The 18377-nt window shown below is 39.4% G+C and overlaps 14 protein-coding genes across 14 annotated transcripts; 9 read left to right on the top strand and 5 right to left on the bottom strand.

Moving 5' to 3' along the window:
• Positions 1–548, bottom strand: NEMIN01_2272 (uncharacterized protein; the record flags this gene model as incomplete). The annotated part of the gene is made up of 1 exon (XM_051478214.1): positions 1–548. A coding segment is annotated over one exon (548 nt), but the record flags the coding sequence as incomplete, so codon positions are not given.
• Positions 549–642: 94 nt separating this feature from the next.
• Positions 643–1146, top strand: NEMIN01_2271 (uncharacterized protein; the record flags this gene model as incomplete). Its single annotated transcript, XM_051478213.1, has 1 exon — positions 643–1146. The coding sequence occupies one exon, from the start codon at positions 643–645 to the stop codon at positions 1144–1146; it is 504 nt and encodes a 167-aa protein (XP_051334173.1).
• A 338-nt stretch (positions 1147–1484) lies between these two features.
• Positions 1485–2417, top strand: NEMIN01_2270 (replication factor C subunit 2/4; the record flags this gene model as incomplete). Its single annotated transcript, XM_051478212.1, has 1 exon — positions 1485–2417. One exon carries the CDS (start codon positions 1485–1487, stop codon positions 2415–2417), a length of 933 nt encoding a protein of 310 aa, XP_051334172.1.
• A 283-nt stretch (positions 2418–2700) lies between these two features.
• Positions 2701–3183, top strand: NEMIN01_2269 (translation initiation factor 5A; the record flags this gene model as incomplete). Its single annotated transcript, XM_051478211.1, has 1 exon — positions 2701–3183. One exon carries the CDS (start codon positions 2701–2703, stop codon positions 3181–3183), a length of 483 nt encoding a protein of 160 aa, XP_051334171.1.
• Positions 3184–3490: 307 nt separating this feature from the next.
• On the bottom strand, positions 3491–3895 carry NEMIN01_2268 (uncharacterized protein; the record flags this gene model as incomplete). The annotated part of the gene is made up of 1 exon (XM_051478210.1): positions 3491–3895. One exon carries the CDS (start codon positions 3893–3895, stop codon positions 3491–3493), a length of 405 nt encoding a protein of 134 aa, XP_051334170.1.
• Positions 3896–4584: 689 nt separating this feature from the next.
• Positions 4585–6180, bottom strand: NEMIN01_2267 (T-complex protein 1 subunit alpha; the record flags this gene model as incomplete). The annotated part of the gene is made up of 1 exon (XM_051478209.1): positions 4585–6180. One exon carries the CDS (start codon positions 6178–6180, stop codon positions 4585–4587), a length of 1596 nt encoding a protein of 531 aa, XP_051334169.1.
• A 67-nt stretch (positions 6181–6247) lies between these two features.
• Positions 6248–6568, top strand: NEMIN01_2266 (uncharacterized protein; the record flags this gene model as incomplete). Its single annotated transcript, XM_051478208.1, has 1 exon — positions 6248–6568. The coding sequence occupies one exon, from the start codon at positions 6248–6250 to the stop codon at positions 6566–6568; it is 321 nt and encodes a 106-aa protein (XP_051334168.1).
• Positions 6569–6587: 19 nt separating this feature from the next.
• On the top strand, positions 6588–7916 carry NEMIN01_2265 (RNA polymerase II subunit A C-terminal domain phosphatase; the record flags this gene model as incomplete). Its single annotated transcript, XM_051478207.1, has 1 exon — positions 6588–7916. One exon carries the CDS (start codon positions 6588–6590, stop codon positions 7914–7916), a length of 1329 nt encoding a protein of 442 aa, XP_051334167.1.
• A 547-nt stretch (positions 7917–8463) lies between these two features.
• NEMIN01_2264 (uncharacterized protein) lies at positions 8464–10467 on the top strand (the record flags this gene model as incomplete). The annotated part of the gene is made up of 1 exon (XM_051478206.1): positions 8464–10467. One exon carries the CDS (start codon positions 8464–8466, stop codon positions 10465–10467), a length of 2004 nt encoding a protein of 667 aa, XP_051334166.1.
• An 80-nt stretch (positions 10468–10547) lies between these two features.
• Positions 10548–11090, bottom strand: NEMIN01_2263 (large subunit ribosomal protein L6e; the record flags this gene model as incomplete). The annotated part of the gene is made up of 1 exon (XM_051478205.1): positions 10548–11090. The coding sequence occupies one exon, from the start codon at positions 11088–11090 to the stop codon at positions 10548–10550; it is 543 nt and encodes a 180-aa protein (XP_051334165.1).
• A 72-nt stretch (positions 11091–11162) lies between these two features.
• NEMIN01_2262 (26S proteasome regulatory subunit T6) lies at positions 11163–12332 on the bottom strand (the record flags this gene model as incomplete). The annotated part of the gene is made up of 1 exon (XM_051478204.1): positions 11163–12332. The coding sequence occupies one exon, from the start codon at positions 12330–12332 to the stop codon at positions 11163–11165; it is 1170 nt and encodes a 389-aa protein (XP_051334164.1).
• Positions 12333–12843: 511 nt separating this feature from the next.
• NEMIN01_2261 (uncharacterized protein) lies at positions 12844–14484 on the top strand (the record flags this gene model as incomplete). Its single annotated transcript, XM_051478203.1, has 1 exon — positions 12844–14484. The coding sequence occupies one exon, from the start codon at positions 12844–12846 to the stop codon at positions 14482–14484; it is 1641 nt and encodes a 546-aa protein (XP_051334163.1).
• Positions 14481–15923, top strand: NEMIN01_2260 (uncharacterized protein; the record flags this gene model as incomplete). Its single annotated transcript, XM_051478202.1, has 1 exon — positions 14481–15923. The coding sequence occupies one exon, from the start codon at positions 14481–14483 to the stop codon at positions 15921–15923; it is 1443 nt and encodes a 480-aa protein (XP_051334162.1).
• A 736-nt stretch (positions 15924–16659) lies between these two features.
• Positions 16660–18330, top strand: NEMIN01_2259 (uncharacterized protein; the record flags this gene model as incomplete). The annotated part of the gene is made up of 1 exon (XM_051478201.1): positions 16660–18330. One exon carries the CDS (start codon positions 16660–16662, stop codon positions 18328–18330), a length of 1671 nt encoding a protein of 556 aa, XP_051334161.1.
• Positions 18331–18377: the final 47 nt, after the last annotated feature.

The following is an 18377-nucleotide window of genomic DNA, read 5'->3' as shown; positions in this document are numbered from 1 at the left end:
TGATTAGCTGGCTGATTGCTCATTTGATTATTCATTTGACTACCTGATGAGTTGTTCATCTGATTGCCTGGCTGATTGCTTCCCTTTCTGTTGGGCTTAATGTGCATCTGTCCTGGTAGGCCTGGGTCAGTGAGGTCTTTTAGCAGATCTTTCTTCTGCGGCTCATTCATCTGTGCGCTTGGTGCTGATGCATTTGCGCTTTGGCTCGATCCATCTGATGGTCTGCTGGTGGGTGCTATGGAGGGCGTCTTTGTGGCATAGTCTGAGCTTGGGAGCGTAACTGTAACTGTGTGTATTTTCACTCGGGGGGCATTCTGACTATTTTGTGTGTCATCCTTCATGCACCGTATCATGTCTCCTTCCTTTACACATTTGTGCTCATCTGGGCATGGGAAGACATTCCACACGCCCTGAAGGTTTAACAGAGCTATCTTGTTGTCATTTGTGCACTTTGCATCTTCGTAAACAGGCTGTGCTTTTTTCCCCATAAGGCATGCGGCTGTTCTTGCCATTATCACGAGACAATGGGCTACTACGACTGACTTCATACGTCATAAACAATACTCCACTTAATAACTAAGCACTCCCGGGTGTTTCACAATGGAGCCAAAAAACGCCTCTAATCTCACACAAAATTTTAAAATGAATATTGCAAACATTGCAGGAGAAGCCAGAAAAGAAGCAGAGAACAAACTGGAAAAAGTCATGGTGTGTGTAAACTACTTAGTGGACAGGCTGAAACAGAGCAGCGAGCAGATTGTAACAGACAAAACACTGAGGGAGCTGATGCTTCTGAAGATTCTTCTGGAAGAGAACAGAGAAAGCATAGAAACAGAAGAGTACCACAACCTATCGATAGACATAGAGAAGAACAAAAGCAGAATAAAAGAAAACAAAGAGTATGCTATGATAAGATCGAAGAAGCACACAGACATAACAGTAGAAGAAACAGTAGAGGGGAACATCTGTTTAATAACACAGAAAGAGATAGAAGAAAGAGTGGAGGCACCCTGCGGGCACGCATTCGACAAACAAGGGCTGATCTTTCTGTACAACAATACAAAGGGAAAAAAGAAGTTTCAGTGCCCGTATGTTGGATGTAAGAGCAATTGGTATGCACTGAAGTATAATCCACTGAAGAAATGAGCTAGTATTAAGATAGATGATAGATAAATTAGAGTAAACTGGAAATAGATAGAGAATTATTAGCACTGATAGAATTAACCAGAGAATTACCACTAGAATAGGGGAATTAGTAAAGGACTATTGAAACAGAGCGAATCTAATGAGAGCAGCAGTGCTACAAGATAGATTGCCACTGAACTTAGATAAGATATTTAGGATCAGTAATATTGCCGCTAGAAATAGGTGATTGTTTAAGAGCTAATAAAAGTATTGTATGATTAACTATTTCTGCTGCTTTTTGGCACTTTTATACTTTTATTCACAAAGTGTATTTAGTAATTTCTCTGCGAATATTTTTTATGAACAGCATTCCATGGATTGAGAAGTATCGGCCCAAGAGCCTGGATGAAATAGTTGGAAACCAGGCAGTGATCGATGTGTTCAAGATATTCTCGCAGGACGAGAACATGCCGCACATAATCATCGCAGGAACTCCGGGGATAGGAAAAACAACGGTGGCCAATGCCTTGCTAAACCACATCTTCAAAGACCGCCCAGAAACAAAGAAAGAGTCCGTGCTAGAGCTGAATGCATCTGATGAAAGAGGAGTGGACGTGGTAAGAATAAAGATAAAGGGATTCCTGCAGAAGAAGCTAACGAACGACAGATTTCTTATTCTTGATGAGTCTGACTCAATGACCACGCAGGCACAGCAGTCGATGAGAAGATTACTGGAAAAGCACCAAAGCGCAAAATTCATATTTATATGCAACGACATCACTAAGATCTCTGACACAATTCAGAGCAGATGCGCTATTCTTAGACTGTCCAAGCTCTCTACCTCGGACATAGAGACAATAATCAAAAGAACAGCCGAAGCAGAAGGACTGAGCATCAGCGATAGATCGGTCAGAAGCATCGCAGAAACAGCGGAAGGTGATGCTAGACAGGGGCTAAACCTGCTGCAGACAGTAGCAGCGATTTCTAAGGACATCGATGTAGAGATCGTCCAAAGAATGAGCCACATTCCCCCCATAGAAACAATCCAGAAAATATTCTCAAAAGAAGTCCGGCAGAAGGACGCCATTTCTTTATTGGATGGACTGTTTGAAGACGGATATTCATCTGAAGATATTTCCAAGATAATATTTAAACTGGGAAAAGATACGGGAGAAGTAGACCTACTCGACAGAGCATCCAATCTTCTGATGAAGCTGTCCGACTCCTCATCAAAGATACACTTCTATGCAGCAGTGATGGGATACAAAAAGAGAGCGTCAGTGTGTAGTTAGACAGATATTTAGGTAATTGCTATACGGCAGTTGGATAATTAAATAGTTAAACAGTTAAATTTTTGCACTTAGTATCATCTATTAGCCACTTTTCTAGCCAGTTTCTCATTCATTCATCCATCTACTACCCATCTGTTCATCCGTTGTTAGCTAATTAACTCTCTTTTGTACTTTCTATTTTTATTTTTAGTTTTTTATTTGGTCTCTTTTCTTCTTCTTCTGCTGTCTGTTGTTCTTTTAGTTTTTTAGTGTATATTAATTTTATTTTAGACCCCTTGTTAAAATGGCACACGATGACAACGACACAAGTGGGATGGTAGTAGATATGATACAGACACAGGAAATAAGAGCAAAGAACATTATACTTATAAAAGAAGGAGGCGTTAAACTGGTTGAAATAACCAGCATATCAAAATCAAAGCCAGGAAAGCACGGGGCAGCAAAGTTCTGTTTCTCAGGCCTCAACTTGGTCACGGGAAAGAACTACCAGTTCACAGAAGGATCTAAGACCAACCTGTACGTGTGTTCGCTCGTCAAGATACCCTGCGAGTTCATGGAAATAAACGAGAACGACGGGTCTCTCGTTGTGTTGAACGAAGAAACAGCAGAAGTCCTAACAGTTGCCCTGTCCAGAATCTCCGAGGAAACAATCGAAGAGATAAAGAAACACGTGACACTTGTGGGCGCATCAGGCAGTATCCGGTTTAAGCTTGTAGATACGCCATATCTTGTGGTTATCACTGATATCACCTCAAAGGCTGAATAAATAGCAGCAACAGGAATAAACTAACTTATTATAACCTATTCACTACTCTTATGATCACCAGAAATTACAAATGCTCTTTTAATTAAGCCAAATATCGCCAGGTATAGCAAGCTATAGCAGTTACTAGCATGGATACTATGCCACTATTGACTAACATAGATATACACAGTCAAAATAGCCAGTAGTTATGCGACGGTTAGTAGTGCTTATTTGTTTCTAATTTTTCACAATTTTTCAGTTACACTCGATGGATAAAGACAACAAACGGTGCTGATAAGTAATAAATGCTTGTTTTTATTTAGTAATATTATGCTGATCCAACGCCTCCTGCAGACATAACTCCCAGCACTCCAAAGACGATCATAGTGATACCAAGGATAAGACCAATTATAGAAGTTATTGGACTCATGACGATTATATAGAAGTAGCTGACGTCTTCGCCCTGGGCTGGTTCATAGATAAGAATGCCGTAGAATCCAGAGTGCGTTGTGGTGGTGGTGGAGGAGGAGGAGGAGCTGTGGTGTGATTTTTCCACAGGTCCAGGGCCAGTGGGGTGGCCTTTTCCTGCAGGCTCTGCGCCGGATCCGATGGGAGTTTTAGTAGGGGTGGCTCCCTGTCCTATGGCAGCAGCATCACATTTGATGAATGATACGAATGTGACAAATGTGATGATGGTTAGTACTAAAAAGTTTTTTATGCTCTGTTTTCTCATTGTATGACGGCAGATATCTGGCTATAAATAGTTTCAAAATATGACATCTGCTTATTTAACCAATTGCAAACCTGATTCTACACCAATTACAAGATCACAAAGCAAAAAACCAATTCAATCCAAACACTCCTGCAAAACATCCAATTCCCTTTTTCAGGATGATCCAATCAGCAGACAAGACCTAACTCCAATACTATTGACCTATTCACAGGTCACAAATGATTGACCGAATAATCACATCACACAATGCATCATGATGCGTGCTGCAGAGACAGAGAGTAAGAGACCAGAAGGCCAAGAGAAGAGCAGAGATCAGAAGAAGGTAGATGACTAGAGGAAAAAGCAGCTAGCTGACTGGATAAATAGCAGACAACAGAAGAGTTAACGAAAAAATAAAAAATGCATATTCGGGCAGATGGACAGAGACTAAATAGGAAAATAGGCAGATAAATGAAAATAACAGCACAATAACGGCTAAACAAGACTGAACAAACTGATAGCAAACTGTAATTACATGAGCGCAGTAAATGATGGTCTAAAAAAGAAATAAAAACACAATAATGACTAGTAAACTTATAGTAGAACAAATAAAAGTAAAATATTTTCATTTTTTGCCTTCCAAATACAACTTAATCTAACGGAGAATTAACTTAGTTGCTGAGTTGAATTTATTGATACTTGGTTGTGTGCTACTTCTTCACAGGCTCATCTTCTGCCAGGACAATCACCTCGTCGATTCTTAATATGCTGATGGCTGCCTCTGTCGCGGCTCTGAGCGCCTTTAGTTTCGTGTCCAGAGGCTCCAGCACGCCAGCCTTGAAGTTGTTCCTGACTGCTCCCATTTCCAGGTCTAGGCCCGTGTCCCAGTTGCATGCTTCGTGCTCTGCCAGCAGCTTAGCGTACACTTCATTTGGGTCCAGTGCTGCATTCACCAGAAGAGTCTTTGGAATGCGCAGCAAAGCATCACCAAACTTCTGTATTACAACCTGCTCATTGGTTCCAAAGGAGAGGCCAAAGTTGTAGATGTACGTCCCAAGGGCTGCCTCAAATGCTCCTCCTCCTGTCACCACTGACTTGCTCTCAAGGGTTCTCTTGAGGGCGCACAGGCCATCGTGCACACTCCTCTCCATTTCATCCAGTATTTGCTCGTTGGCTCCTCTGAGGATAATAGACGCCCCCATGCCCTTAGGCGTGCTTATCACCATGCACTTCTCTTCTCCGAGCACCTCCACGTGGACGCTTTCAGCAGTGCCCAAAACAGGAACAAACTCGTCCCCTGTGATGTCGTCAAATGAAGTGTAGACTTTTGTTCCTGTAATAAGTGCAATTCTTTCGAGATCGTCTCTCTTGCATCTTCTTACGCCGAGCGCGCCTGCTTCAATTAGCAGCTTGCTGCACCCATCGCTGATTCCCTTGGTGGTGAATACGACATTGGCGCCCTGTTTCAAGAGTCTTCTTATCTTATCGTGCGAGTTGGTTACTTCTTTGTTTCTTATCTCCTCCAGGTCATCCGGTGTATCAGCCGTTATTTTAACTGATAGGCCCATTTTCATCTGCTGCAGGTCCATGTCCAGACATACAATGCGAGCCTTGTTGATTCTCTGCGGCATTAGATTGCTGCACGGCACACAGTTAATGGCATACCCAGATACAAATATGCTTTCATCCATACTCCTTCCCTGCTTCTTGAGGATGTTCACCTGCTCTATGGGGTACGTTGTGCTCTTGTCCAGCTCTATTGTCTTAATGGCTAGGACAGCATCTACTATTATTGAGCTGAAGAGCTTTGTGCTGCATCTGATGACTTTGCTGGATATTGTGCTCTCGCATATCTTCAGGAGATCAGAGTATCCAACGCTCTTCAGGGTCTTCGTAAGAGTGCTCTTTATAAATCCTACTGAGTGCTTAAATGCTGTCTTGTACCCTGATACGACAATAGATGGATGCACGCCTTCATCTATCAATCCTATCCCGTACTCTATCAGTGCGCTCGCAAGAAGCACCACACTTGTTGTTCCGTCTCCCACCTCTTCGTCCTGCTGCACTGCGAGGTCTATGAGTATCCTTGCAGCTGAGTCAGTACTCTGCAGGGAAGAAAGGATGGTTGCTCCATCGTTTGTAATGGACACATCCCCTATTTTGCTTATGATCATCTTGTCGAGGCCATTTGGCCCGTAGGAAGACCGCACCGTATTGGCTATTGATAAGACAGCCGATAGATTCCTCTCTCGCGCTGCTCCCCCTGTGAGTCTTTCTCCATCTACGAATAGTTCTTGGACTGACATTCCCCTAAAAAATAAAATAAAATTAATTCCGTATTTGTTATTCAAATAGCGGGGATCTGTGTTATTTATGAGTACACAATACACAAGAGATCAGGAAAAGAAGGGATTATTTGGAGTCCTCAGTAGGTGCATTGAAATAGGAGATCTCTCAGCGCTGAAGAGAATAGTTGACAGAGAAATGGTTGATATTTCGAAGATACAAAATGCAAAAAAAAGTACACTCCTCCATGTTGCAGCCAAGTACAACAGGGAGCGGATAGTTATGTATCTCATGGAGGCCGGAGCATCTATGCACCAGCAGAACAGGAGGAACGAGTGTCCGTACTTCATAGCAGTGGCCAGAGGAAGTAGGAGGGTTTTGCGGTACATGGAGGCCATGATGAAATAGTAAATATTTTTTATTCCGTATGGACGAAGAGTGCAGCCATCCGATTCGCATAGGAAATATGTGTGGATGCTGTGGAGAAGACATGGAAAATAAGAACGAAGAGCTTTTCACGCTGCTTCACAACAACACGAATGTACAGCTGAATAAAACAGAAGCAGAAAGAGTCAATGAAGAGATGTATGATAGCACCACGAAGAACAAGAGACTTGTGCTCCTACTGGACCTCGATCAGACAGTGATCCACACGAGCGTGTCGAGTAGATTTGGAGGATATTATCGAAAAATGAAAGAATGTGTTTTATTGGAAGAGAGAATAGGAAGCCGCTTGGAGAAGGACGCCCTTAGAAAAATAGAAGCCATTAAAAGTGTGAATGAAATAAAGATAGATGGGTATTCGTATTTTGTAAAAAAGAGAGATAATCTCCAGAGGTTTTTAGAAGAAGTGTCGAAGTATTTCGAAATACACATATACACAATGGGAAACAAGGCGTATGCTTCGGCTATAGTGAAGATCCTCGATGAAACAGGGAAAATATTCGGAAACAGAATAGTCACCAGAGACGACAACTTTGGGTGCTTTGACAAGGATATTAAAAGACTCTTTCCAACCAACTCTAAACACGTAGTTATACTGGACGACAGGCCGGACGTGTGGGGATTTGTGGATAACCTGTATCCCATACGGCCATACTACTTTTTCCAGTCTGAAGACATAAACAGCCCGGAAGCGCTTCGCAGTAACAGCAGAAGAGAAGAGAGCGAAAGGGTAGAAGAGATAGTAGAGGATGGCGTAGAAGATATTTTGGAGAGAGTGGGAGAAGAATGCATAGCTGCATACTTTGACAACGAGCTGGAAAAGGTCCTCAACGGATTAATAGATATACACAGGGAGTTCTTCAATAAAGAGCAAAACACAGCCAACATTCTCCGCAGAAAAAAGAATATCTTCCACGGATGTGTTGCCCGCATATTTACGCCTATGAACGAATTCACTACGTATCTAGCAACACTTTTTGTGCACTACGGAGGAGCTATTGGAGGCAAGTTCACAGCCACCGATGTAACCCATGTGATTATTGGAGGCATTGAAAAAGTCAGGTGCAAGAAATTGGAGAACATAAAGTATGTGCATGCCGAGTGGATGTATGAGTCGGTGTTTAGGCTGAAAAAACAGAAAGAAGAAAAGTTCCTTGTAGAGACATACGAAGCAGATCATGTGCTAGACGAGAAAGACGCTTTTGAATTTACTGACCATTTAGAAATAGACACAGGCGACCAAATGGACGAATTGGACGAACTATGCAGTAGTGATGACTCATTGTACAGACAAATAGTAGATGATAACTAGAGACAAGACATATTTAGAGATAAGATAGAGATAGAACGTATAGTATATTGCAGAGTCACAGACAGAGGAGTGTGGGTGGAGTAAGATATATAAATGTGAGCTATAAGAGTATGATGTATGGACTATAAATTTAAATTATTCACTTCTTTACTTCTCAGTTGTAATTATGGAATACGAATTTAACTTTTTGAGCTTTTGGAATAACTTGAAAAAGAAAATGTGCAATTATCCTATAGATAGCTGGCTGTCTGCTACATAGCTATAAACTATCAAAGAGCAATTTGTCCATGGAGTATGGCTCTGTTTCCTTCTCTTCAAAGTCAAACATAGTCATAGCCTTTGCTTTGGGTGTTTTTGTTGTTTTTCCGAGCTGATTGGATGGTTTCAGTGTGAAAAATAAATAGTTAATTTTAAAAAGGCCTATTGTTGGCATTATTAGGACATGTGGCAATGTTTCATTTGATATTTTCTATTTTATGCGATTCTTCTGGTGATGTCAATGAGGAGAACAAACAAAGGAGTACTTTTTCTATTTTTATCATTTTTTATGCTGTGCTCCTCCCAGGGCGAGTTTGTGTTCAGTGACAAACTCCTTCTGTTTTCATCAGATGGAAATAGTAAGGTAATGATCAACAAAGATCTGGCATACGGGTTCAGCACGTCCCACAAAGTGTACAAAGAAGGACTGATCAACGGAGAGAAAAAGAAATGGCTTGTCAGCGATGCGCCCATTGACTTGGCATCTGTGGAGATGGTTTCTGTGCCCTCTCAGTACTTCAGAAACGTAGAAACATTCTTCTATTTTGCGAGTATTCCCAAATATGCATTTCATAGGAAAATGGACCTTGAGCAGTTTGCAGAGATCCTGTGGGCGTCGCTCTATTTCCACCTGGACGACGAAGAAACCGTCCTCCCAAAGTACAGGAATATTTCCAGGCCAACTACAAAGCTAAATGTTTTCAAAGAGAATCTGTACTTTTTAATAAAAAATACGCCTTTGCTAAGAAACGAAATAAGAAGCATACTGAACGAGATAAAAATGACGCCAGTGATGAAAGAGAAAAACATCCCGTCACTTCAAGTAATTACAAGAGACAGAGTCTTCTGGTTCCTCCAGGAAGAAAGAAATGAGGATCTGCGCATGTTCCTAGACGTGTGTGTATCTTCTTCTGTCAAGGATAAAACCTTCATTTATGCCGAGCTAGTGGAGGATTTGGACATAGCCGACTCAGTCAGGCTGGTTGCTGTGCAAAATCCGCAGCACAGAATGAAGTACGAAAAAATCAGACAGCTAATGCCTCTGTCAGAGTTCATCCTACGGCACAAACTGGAAAAAATCAGAAACATGGAAATAGTTCTGGAAGGAGAGTGCATACTGCCATCCGAAGTATTCGAAGCTCTTTCCATTCTCTTCCTATCTGTGGACACTCTTACCCTGGACCATCCGCAGGGCCACAAATACATAGAAGAATATTCTGCCCTATTAGTGGACATTCTCGAGGCCGATGAAAGCAGAAAAAAGAAGAACATGCCTCCTGTTATCACCGGTCTCATTCTTTCGCACACTCTCTTTCTAACGCAAAGAAGCATTTTGCAGCTGGAGTCATCGCGTCTGATCAAGTTTGGGTTTAAAGAGTACTATCCTCTAACATATCCTTCAGAGCACGCGTATAGGAGAGTAGAACCGTACGTCAAAATATTTATGGACAGGTTGTTCCAGGGCGAGATAGAGCTGTCCAAGACCCTCATGCACTTTGCAGCTCCTGATGCGTTCTATTTTGAAAGAGCCATGAAACACAACTACCTTCCCCATTTGGACACAATCGAAATATTCGTTAACAATGATATCCGAGACAATCTGACAAGAGACTATCGGTTCTCTCTAACTGAGACACAGAATATCACAAGAGTCATTCTAGTGGAATCAGCGTATGCCAACAGAAAAAGAATACTCCATGTGTTGGATAAGCTATCGGTCCTTCCGAATGTTTCATCGCTGGACATCACGAAAACATCACTGGACACATCAGCCATGCTGCGTGTGCTAATGAGCTCTGAGGTCTCCTACAGACACCAGCTGAACAAGATATCATTTACGTACATACCAGAGATAGGCGCCCGCCAGATAAAGATGCCTATGCACACTCTCTCCCATGCTCTCCCAAATATCACAAAGTACAAAATATCGATTCCCATGATGCATGAAGAAGCCGTTCTGCCTGCGCTCATCGCAGATGTAAGAAACACTTTGATTACCAAATCAGGAAAAACAAAGCATTTGGATCTTAGTCTGGTGATTCGCCGAATATCAGTGATAAAAACAGGCTATTCCACTATTTTCAAGGTGTACCCGTACGTTCTAGATAGGTACGTGTTTGCACGGGTGTACAACTCGCTGGGCCTGCAGAAAAGCAGGCTGATATCCATGCAGCAGCTGATGCAGATATTTGGCTCAAGCGCCAAGTACCACAAGAGCTACAACAACGCCATAGAAGCAAAATACAGCAGAATAGCAAGCATGCACAGAGTCAACTATTTACTTTCTGATTAATAAAGAGACATTCGATAGAAACAAATTTGACTTGAGTTTGAGCTGAAATTTAACTGCAGAGAAGCCTATAAAATATTTTATTAGTAGAAAGCACTCATTGGGTCAATGTCCTTTGGAAGAGTGAAAGGCGTGCTGAAGTACGTCTTTAGTCCTTTGATCTTGGAGCATTCTTTTTCTATGGCACTGTCTATTACGTCCTGCACTCCATCTAGCGACAGCAGCTCCATTATTTCCAGATCGTATGCGTTTTCGGTGGTCCAGTCGCGTATGCTCTCGATCTCTTCTCTGTTGAACTCGATGGAGTCGATGAACTTCTTCTCCAGAGGCACAAAGACGGACACGGGGTGCACGAATCTCTGGTTTACAACGGTGAAAGACACTCCGTTGATTCTGGATGGTCCCGAGACTAGCAGAAGGTTCTTTGGAAGCCTCTTTACTACAACTCCTCTGATTGAAGCAAACTGGCCTTTCAGCACCACGACAACCTGTCCTTCTATGATATCTGTTCTCTCTTCTTCAGTGTATCTCTTGTTGTTTTCCAGCCATTTTAGCACTTTTGCTGGAACGTCATCTGCTGGGTACTTATCTCCCTTTTGCTCGTTTATTATAATATTCCTAATCATCTGGGGTGCAAGAAAAATAAAAATAAAAATGCGAGAAGAAAAAATAAAAATAAAAATTGGTCGAATATGGATTTACTTCAGCAGCTTTCTCAGATCTAAGTTGGGATCGGAAGTTTTCTTCATTACTTTTGCCACTGCCATTTCAAAGTCATCTTTAGTTACATGGGTTCTTCTTTCTCTGAGAGCGAACATGCCTGCCTCCGTGCAGACTCCTTTTACCTCTGCTCCGCTGGCTCCTATTAACTTCTCAGAAATTTTAGAGAGATCTATGTTCTTCGTTAAGTTCATCTTGCGCGAGTGGATCTTCAGGATCTCCAGCCGAGCCTCTTCCTTTGGCGCTGGAAACTCTATCTTCCTATCTATTCTCCCCGGTCTGAGCAGAGCAGAGTCGAGTATATCTATTCTGTTCGTGGCCATGATCACTTTTATGTTCTGGTGAGCTTCAAATCCATCGAGCTGATTCAGTAACTCCAGCATGGTTCTCTGCACTTCGCTGTCTCCCTTTGATCCCTCTCCTCTCACTGAGCCGATTGAATCTATTTCATCCATAAAAATAATCGAAGGCGCATGCTCTCTGGCCATCACAAATAGCTCTCTGACTAGCCTCGATCCTTCTCCTATGTACTTCTGCACTAGCTCTGATCCTGACACTCTGATGAATCTGCACTGCGTGTGATGCGCCACTGCTCGAGCGAGCAGAGTCTTTCCTGTTCCTGGGGGACCGTACAGAAGGACGCCCTTTGGCTGTGCTATTCCCAGAGACTCGAATAGCTCTGGGTGCTTGATCGGCAGCTCAATCACTTCTTTGACTTCTTTTATCTGTTCGTTCAGTCCTCCTATCATATCGTACGTTGAGTCTGGAGACTTCTCTACCATCATCAGAGAGACAATGGGGTCTACCTTGGATGGAAGTATCTTGTATAGCGCATACGTGTCACTTCTCAGAGCCACACGCATTCCCGGCTTAAGTGCATCATACTCCACCTGCGGCTCAACCTGTACCAAGTGTTTCCCTTCTGCGGTTGTTTTAGCGAGGACTATGTTCTTCCCCATTTTCTTTGATACTTCGCCAACAATGCAGGACGGCTCTTGTATGATAGCTATTTCCTCCTTCAGCTGGCGCACTCTGTAGTTCAGAGTGTTCTTTATCTTCTCTAGTCTTTCAATGTTCTGCTGTTTCTTTTCTATTTTCACCTTCAGCTCTTCTGCTCTGCTGGTGTTGTACTGCTGTAGGATGTGCATGCTGACTAATTGTAAATAAATAAAATATATTTATGATTGCCCAAACAGATAGTAATTCACCCACAGTGCAGTAATAGTAGGAAACTTGGAGAGAATTGCACAGGGGCACTTACTTACCAGACAGTGCTGCTGTATTTACAGACACATCACACTTTTATCCACTAATTTGCCAGACATTGAAACTGGAATCCAAATACTAAAACATACATTGGCTGCAAAATTAAAATAATCTGTTCTAATTGGGTAAAACAATATAGTCTACTAGCGGTTGAAGAGAAGATTTAGTGACCAAAATTACAATAGTTAAATGAATAGAGATAGAGCTATAGAGCACTAGGAATAATTCGAGAATACTTATTGTCTAACTCAAACTTGTTGAAGGTCTTTATTACCTGTAGTCTTATCTATGCACGATCTATAGCCACCTTATAAAAAATGTATACAGTGTCAGCAGAGTACAACGGGTAAGGTTCCAGCTGAAAATTATAAATAAAAAAATAGTATTTTCAGCATGAAAAGTCAGGCATTGAAGAAAATGCTAAATGCAGTAAGTGCAGTGCTTGTTTTCTTTATTGCAAGTTGCACAGGAAGTTGGAATATTTTTGATGAAAACGCATACGGTATTGTAGACCCTTATGCTGAGGAGAATTCTCTGGAAAATGTTATAACAGACCAGTATATTCAACCCAGAGAGTATGCAATTGGTGATAACATATATGAAAATATCTATAACCCAGCACAGAGTATGCCGGGTACTTCAAGAGAAGAAAATATAACGGACAGCACAGAACTCTCTTTTTTTGATTTGTCTGCACCCTGTAACTCAGCCCAGGATGAGTATAGATTTTTTAGAGAGCAACAGAGAACAGAAGAACAGTGCACCTCTCAGCAGTATATAGAACCACAGTCTAATATAGATGAGAATGTTTTTGATAAAGGAGGAAGTATGGTTGAAATGTCTGATCATAGAGATGGAACAGTTGATGGAATAGATGACTATTCTGAATGGTTTGTGCCAAATAAGAATGGTGGCTATATACACGATCCTATAGAATTAACAGATACTCAGGGTAATGTGCACTCTTCATCTCCACATATCATAGAAGAGAACAATGAAGATGGTGCATCTTCTACTTCTACTAGAAAAAATAATAGAGGTAAAACAGTTAGAGCAAAAAAAAGAACAGTTGAAAAAAGAAAAGTATCCAATATAGATGGGCCTAGTTCTCAACCAGTGGCTAAAAGAAAAAAGAAAGAGTCAATTAAAAAGAATAAATCACAAGCGGCTATAAACACAGAAAAAGAAAGCAATCGAATGGCAACTTTCAACATTGGGTTATGGAACAATGTGAGACTGACTAATGCACAAAGAGCAAATTGTAAAATATATCATCATACGATATATAAGTATTATAAGTATCTAGAGTTTTATAAGTATCTGAACTATGAAATAGAATCAGATCTCTACCAGGAAAAGATGAAAAAAGAAATAAAAAGTTTTTCTGCAGGCATTGCTTCGCTGATAAAGCAGAATGCGCTGTGGTACTTCATTGCGTGCAGAACTACAAACGTAAACACAAAGCACAAAGATCTGCTGTGGCTGAGGAATCTCTTTGCAGATAAAGAAGAGAGCGAACACAAAACAATGTTGATGAATCTTGAAGGATTCTATCCTGAAGTGGCTGCTGAGATGCTAGCGTACATGGAAAGGCATAAGCCACTGAGAGTTATCAAAAAATATCCACCGATCAAGTGGAATGAAACATTGGGAGATGTTTATATGCGAAAAAGTCTTGATTTAAATTATGAGATGATGAAATATCAGGATAGGATCTGCAAAATGCACGAAAAGTATTCTGCCCTCGCTTATGCTCTGCGCATGGTTCTAGCACTGCCTGAAGTGTACCAAGACTTTTCTAAGATTAGTGCAAAGTTTATAAAAGCCACACTGATCTCTGATAATATATGCAAAAATAAGCAAACACATCAGGTTTTATTATCTATACATGCATTAGTAAAAGCAGAAAACAATGACAAAAAAATAGAAAATGAAAATGAGTATGAAAGTATTCACAGTGCTCTTGAGAGTATATATGAAAAAAAATACAAAAAGAGCCAAAAGTCTCCGAGCTGTACAAGGATATATACATGATTCTTGCTGACTTCTATGAGAAATCAATTATCTTCAATGACAACGAATATATCTTAATGGGCAAGTGTGCTATAAAACATCAGAAATATGTTAGATGCGAGATAACCTTGGATTTTGAATTAGACGGTGCTTTTAAACAGATCTATAAACCTATATATTCTCATGTGATGGACAAGTGGGGCGTTTCACCTGATGTACAGCCTCACTATCATGTATACTATGTAGACAATACAACCCATCTATCCAGAATTCTGTGTATGCCCATATACAAAAAAGATGGCAGTAACGATGAGCACTATTTACATACAGTTAGTGGCATAGTAGAATATATAAAAAAGCTGCATGGAATAGAGGAGGAGTCTGATAGTATACATCCTTTCAAAGTAAGAAAAAAAACCAGAGAGTGGTCGTGCATTGGAGAGGAAGAAAGAAGTAAAACAGTAAAAGATTTAGAAGAGTACGAAGTGGTGTTCTATCGCATTGATGAAGACTTAAGAAAAACAAAGCTCACATTTGCAGAATTCATGCCTTTAAAGGAAGACAATAATAAAACTATTCGCATTCCGCTGTTTCTCACGCAGTTAATGCAGTCAGCAGTAGAACTAGGGCCTTTTATCAAAGAAGGAGAGCACACTGAGGTAAATATGGAAATAAAATTTGGTGATATAGCCCTCAACTTGTATGAATATAATCCCAAATACACTGGAAAAAAGTATTCATGCCTACATAAATACTACAGCAATCTATACATACTGCCAGAAGGAGAAAAAAGAGAAAGTCTTGGGTGCTATATCATGGACTATCAAGTGATCAAAGAAGGTGATATTCTTAAGGCTGTATGGTGTGTGAATATGCCAACAGGTGCAGATGTGTATACACACTGCATGCCAGATGAAAAGTTCAAGAAAAAAGAAAATTTAGAAAAGTTTAATAGTTTTATTGCTGCATTGGAGTCAAGAGAGTATAACAGAGATAGCAAGCTACAAGGCATTTGGCTGAAAAATAGCGATGTAGCAGATAGTGATTTAGAGAGAAAGAAAGATAAAATATATACATGGCTCGTGAAAGACCAAGAGAATAAATATTATAGAGAAAAGGAGAATTTAGAAACGGTTAAGAAAAAGGTGCAGAGAGCAGAAGAAGCGTTTATAAAAGTAAAGGAAAGGCTTAGAAAAGCAAATAAAAGCATAGAAGAATCTGAGGAGTCAAACAACAAAAATGAAAAAAGAAAGATGAAAAAAGAAAAGAATGCAGCAGCTACTGCAAAAACCAGAGCAAAAGCAAATCTAGAAGAGCTGCATAAAAAACTGCGCAAATTCATGTCTAAAAAGCCTGATCAGAAGACAGAACTTGTGGTGTTCCGTAATATAAACAGTAGCAAGTCCAATTTAGGCGCACACAATGAGATTCTTGATGTTTTAATCTCTTACTATAACTGATAAAAAAGAACTATAGTGAATAAATAGAGTTTGTCTGAATTATGATAGTATTCGTTAATGTTTAGAACAGTGAATGGAATGATGTATTCCTAGTCCATTTTCTAGGATTGTATCTCAAGAGAACAAATATAAATGAAGTGTTATTATAATGTTCTTTGTTTATACAGAATATATAAATATTTAAGTAATTTAATTTTGCCATAAACACACTACTTTGAATAAAAAGAAAAAGAAAATAATTACTAAGCGTATGCAAAAAGGTAGAATTTTACTTTTATTTTTTATTTACATGTCTAATGGTTAAGCTATCTAAGCATATGCTCAATTGGGAGGAAGAGGGTCTATATGGATAAAATATAAAGATAGGCTAGGCTCCAGAATACAAATACTTGATTTCAATCCTTGTACAATAAAGAACAAGTCAATACAATGTTTGTTCTCCTAGAGTTGATGTAACCCGGGAATAGCAGTGCAGACTATGATGGCTTGCAAATACACCAGTAAAAATGGATCAATTAACAGCCGATAAATTTCTAGGAGAACGTGGTTTACAAAATAATAACACCAATAGCTGCTATTCTATTGGATAAAAGTTCGTTAAATGTCTTTATCGTGTGCCAATTGGCTGAGGCCGTTCCAAAAATCAATCAGTTATCTCATCAACTCATCAATGAAATGCATTTACCCCGTAGAAGTGAAATAGTTAAGTATAAAAAGGAAATATTTTAATTTATTTATGATCCTGCAGAGAATATTGAAAAAAGTAGCAATAGGGCTTGCTACGCTGGCTTATTTAAAAAAGGCTAGTTGTAATAGAGGAGAAAACATGATAGTGATAAAAAATTATTGGAATAAAAGATTAAGCTCTATGAAATTAGAGATCCAAATTCGTAAAGACTTTCTTGATGAAGCTGAGTCATTTAAATGTAAAGAAATAACATCTGAAACTCTCAGCAATTATTTAGAAGTAGGAAAAAAGAATCTATCCAACATAGAAGAAAAATTAGCAGCGCTTAATCCAACTATACAAGAAATAATAGAAAAAACAGACTATCTACGATGTTTCGACTCTATTTTTAATTTTAATGAGGAAATGCCCAAACCACATGATAATCTAAGGCATTTACTTCTAACGGCTCTTAATAAAGTTGATTCAGTAAGAGAAAAAATAAAAATATTTGATTCTCATATGCTGGAAGTAATAGAAGAGTACAGCAGTAAATCAAAAAACAAAAATAGAAAAGTACACGAGCTTACACTGTTTAAGCTAGCAAAGAGCGATAAAACTACTGCTCTGAATATGATATATACTCTTTTTAGAATAGAGCCATACAAACAAAATGGTGTAAAAGAAGATAAAATACGTGCTATCCTTGGAAAAGCCTATTGCTACATCTTTGATTTTATTAGAAATTTTTGTAATTATAGTGAACTTATAAAAATTGATGCAAATAAAGGTGAAGTAGATCTATTGGCATTGGCAGATAAGCATCTTCCCATGCTATTTAGTACATCTGCAGTTGATAGAGATTTAGTAGATATTTATCTCAGCCTACTAAAGGAGGATCTTTCTAAACAAGAAATAAATCAGCATGCAAATATAACACCTGAACAGGTTATAAAGCTGATAATGATAGAGTTTCAAATGACAGGATGTCTTACAGACTACAGAAAAAATAATTTGTTTTCGAATCTTGGGAAAGTAATAGTGAACATAGGAAGACCAACCGGTGGTAGTATAAATACTCAGAAAGACATGCAAATAGCAAGAAACAGACAAGATAAAATACTTGATGTTCTGCATACTTTATGGAGTAGTTATAGTAAAATTAGAACTTCTATAAACTACGAAGATTTTATAGATTTCTGTGAAAAGAATGATATATCAATTTTTAACCTCAAAACTATACTGGATAATTTTGAGTCTGCTAGATGGATGTACAAGCTGAATATAGCTAGTCCATCAGCAGAAGAGCTAGCAAAGGATCGAACACTGCTCAACAGGATGTGTTTTGACATGTCTTATATTCATCCTATGTTTTATATTTATCAGCGATTCGAAGATAAGAGTTATTTAGTCGAGAAAAATCCTGCATCTAATGAAAATCCTTTTAGTTTTGAAAATTCTGAATGTAATTTTCTTAGACCATATAAAATAAGTGAAAAAGATGATGATTTAGTAAAAGTAGAGAATATAAAAAACTGCATTAGAGCATGGTTCTTAGTAAAAAATATTACAATTTTCAGCAGAACAGAAGATGTTGAAGAATATAAAAATATAACTGACGATTTTAAAGAACACTTGGAAAAATCGCCTTATATAAAAGAAGCAGAAATATATATAACAACTGAGAAGAAGACAGATAAAAATAAAGTCAGCATAGAAAATCCTTCGCATAGTAGCTAAGTGGAAAGTGATGAAGATAGTTTTGTGCTAGTTTAGCCAGCACGCAG

This window comes from Nematocida minor (assembly GCF_024244105.1).
Source record: "Nematocida minor strain JUm1510 chromosome Unknown 7765, whole genome shotgun sequence".
NCBI lineage: Eukaryota > Fungi > Microsporidia > Nematocida > Nematocida minor.
Note: the sequence above shows the minus strand (reverse complement) of the source record. Positions and strands in the feature narration are given on the sequence as shown.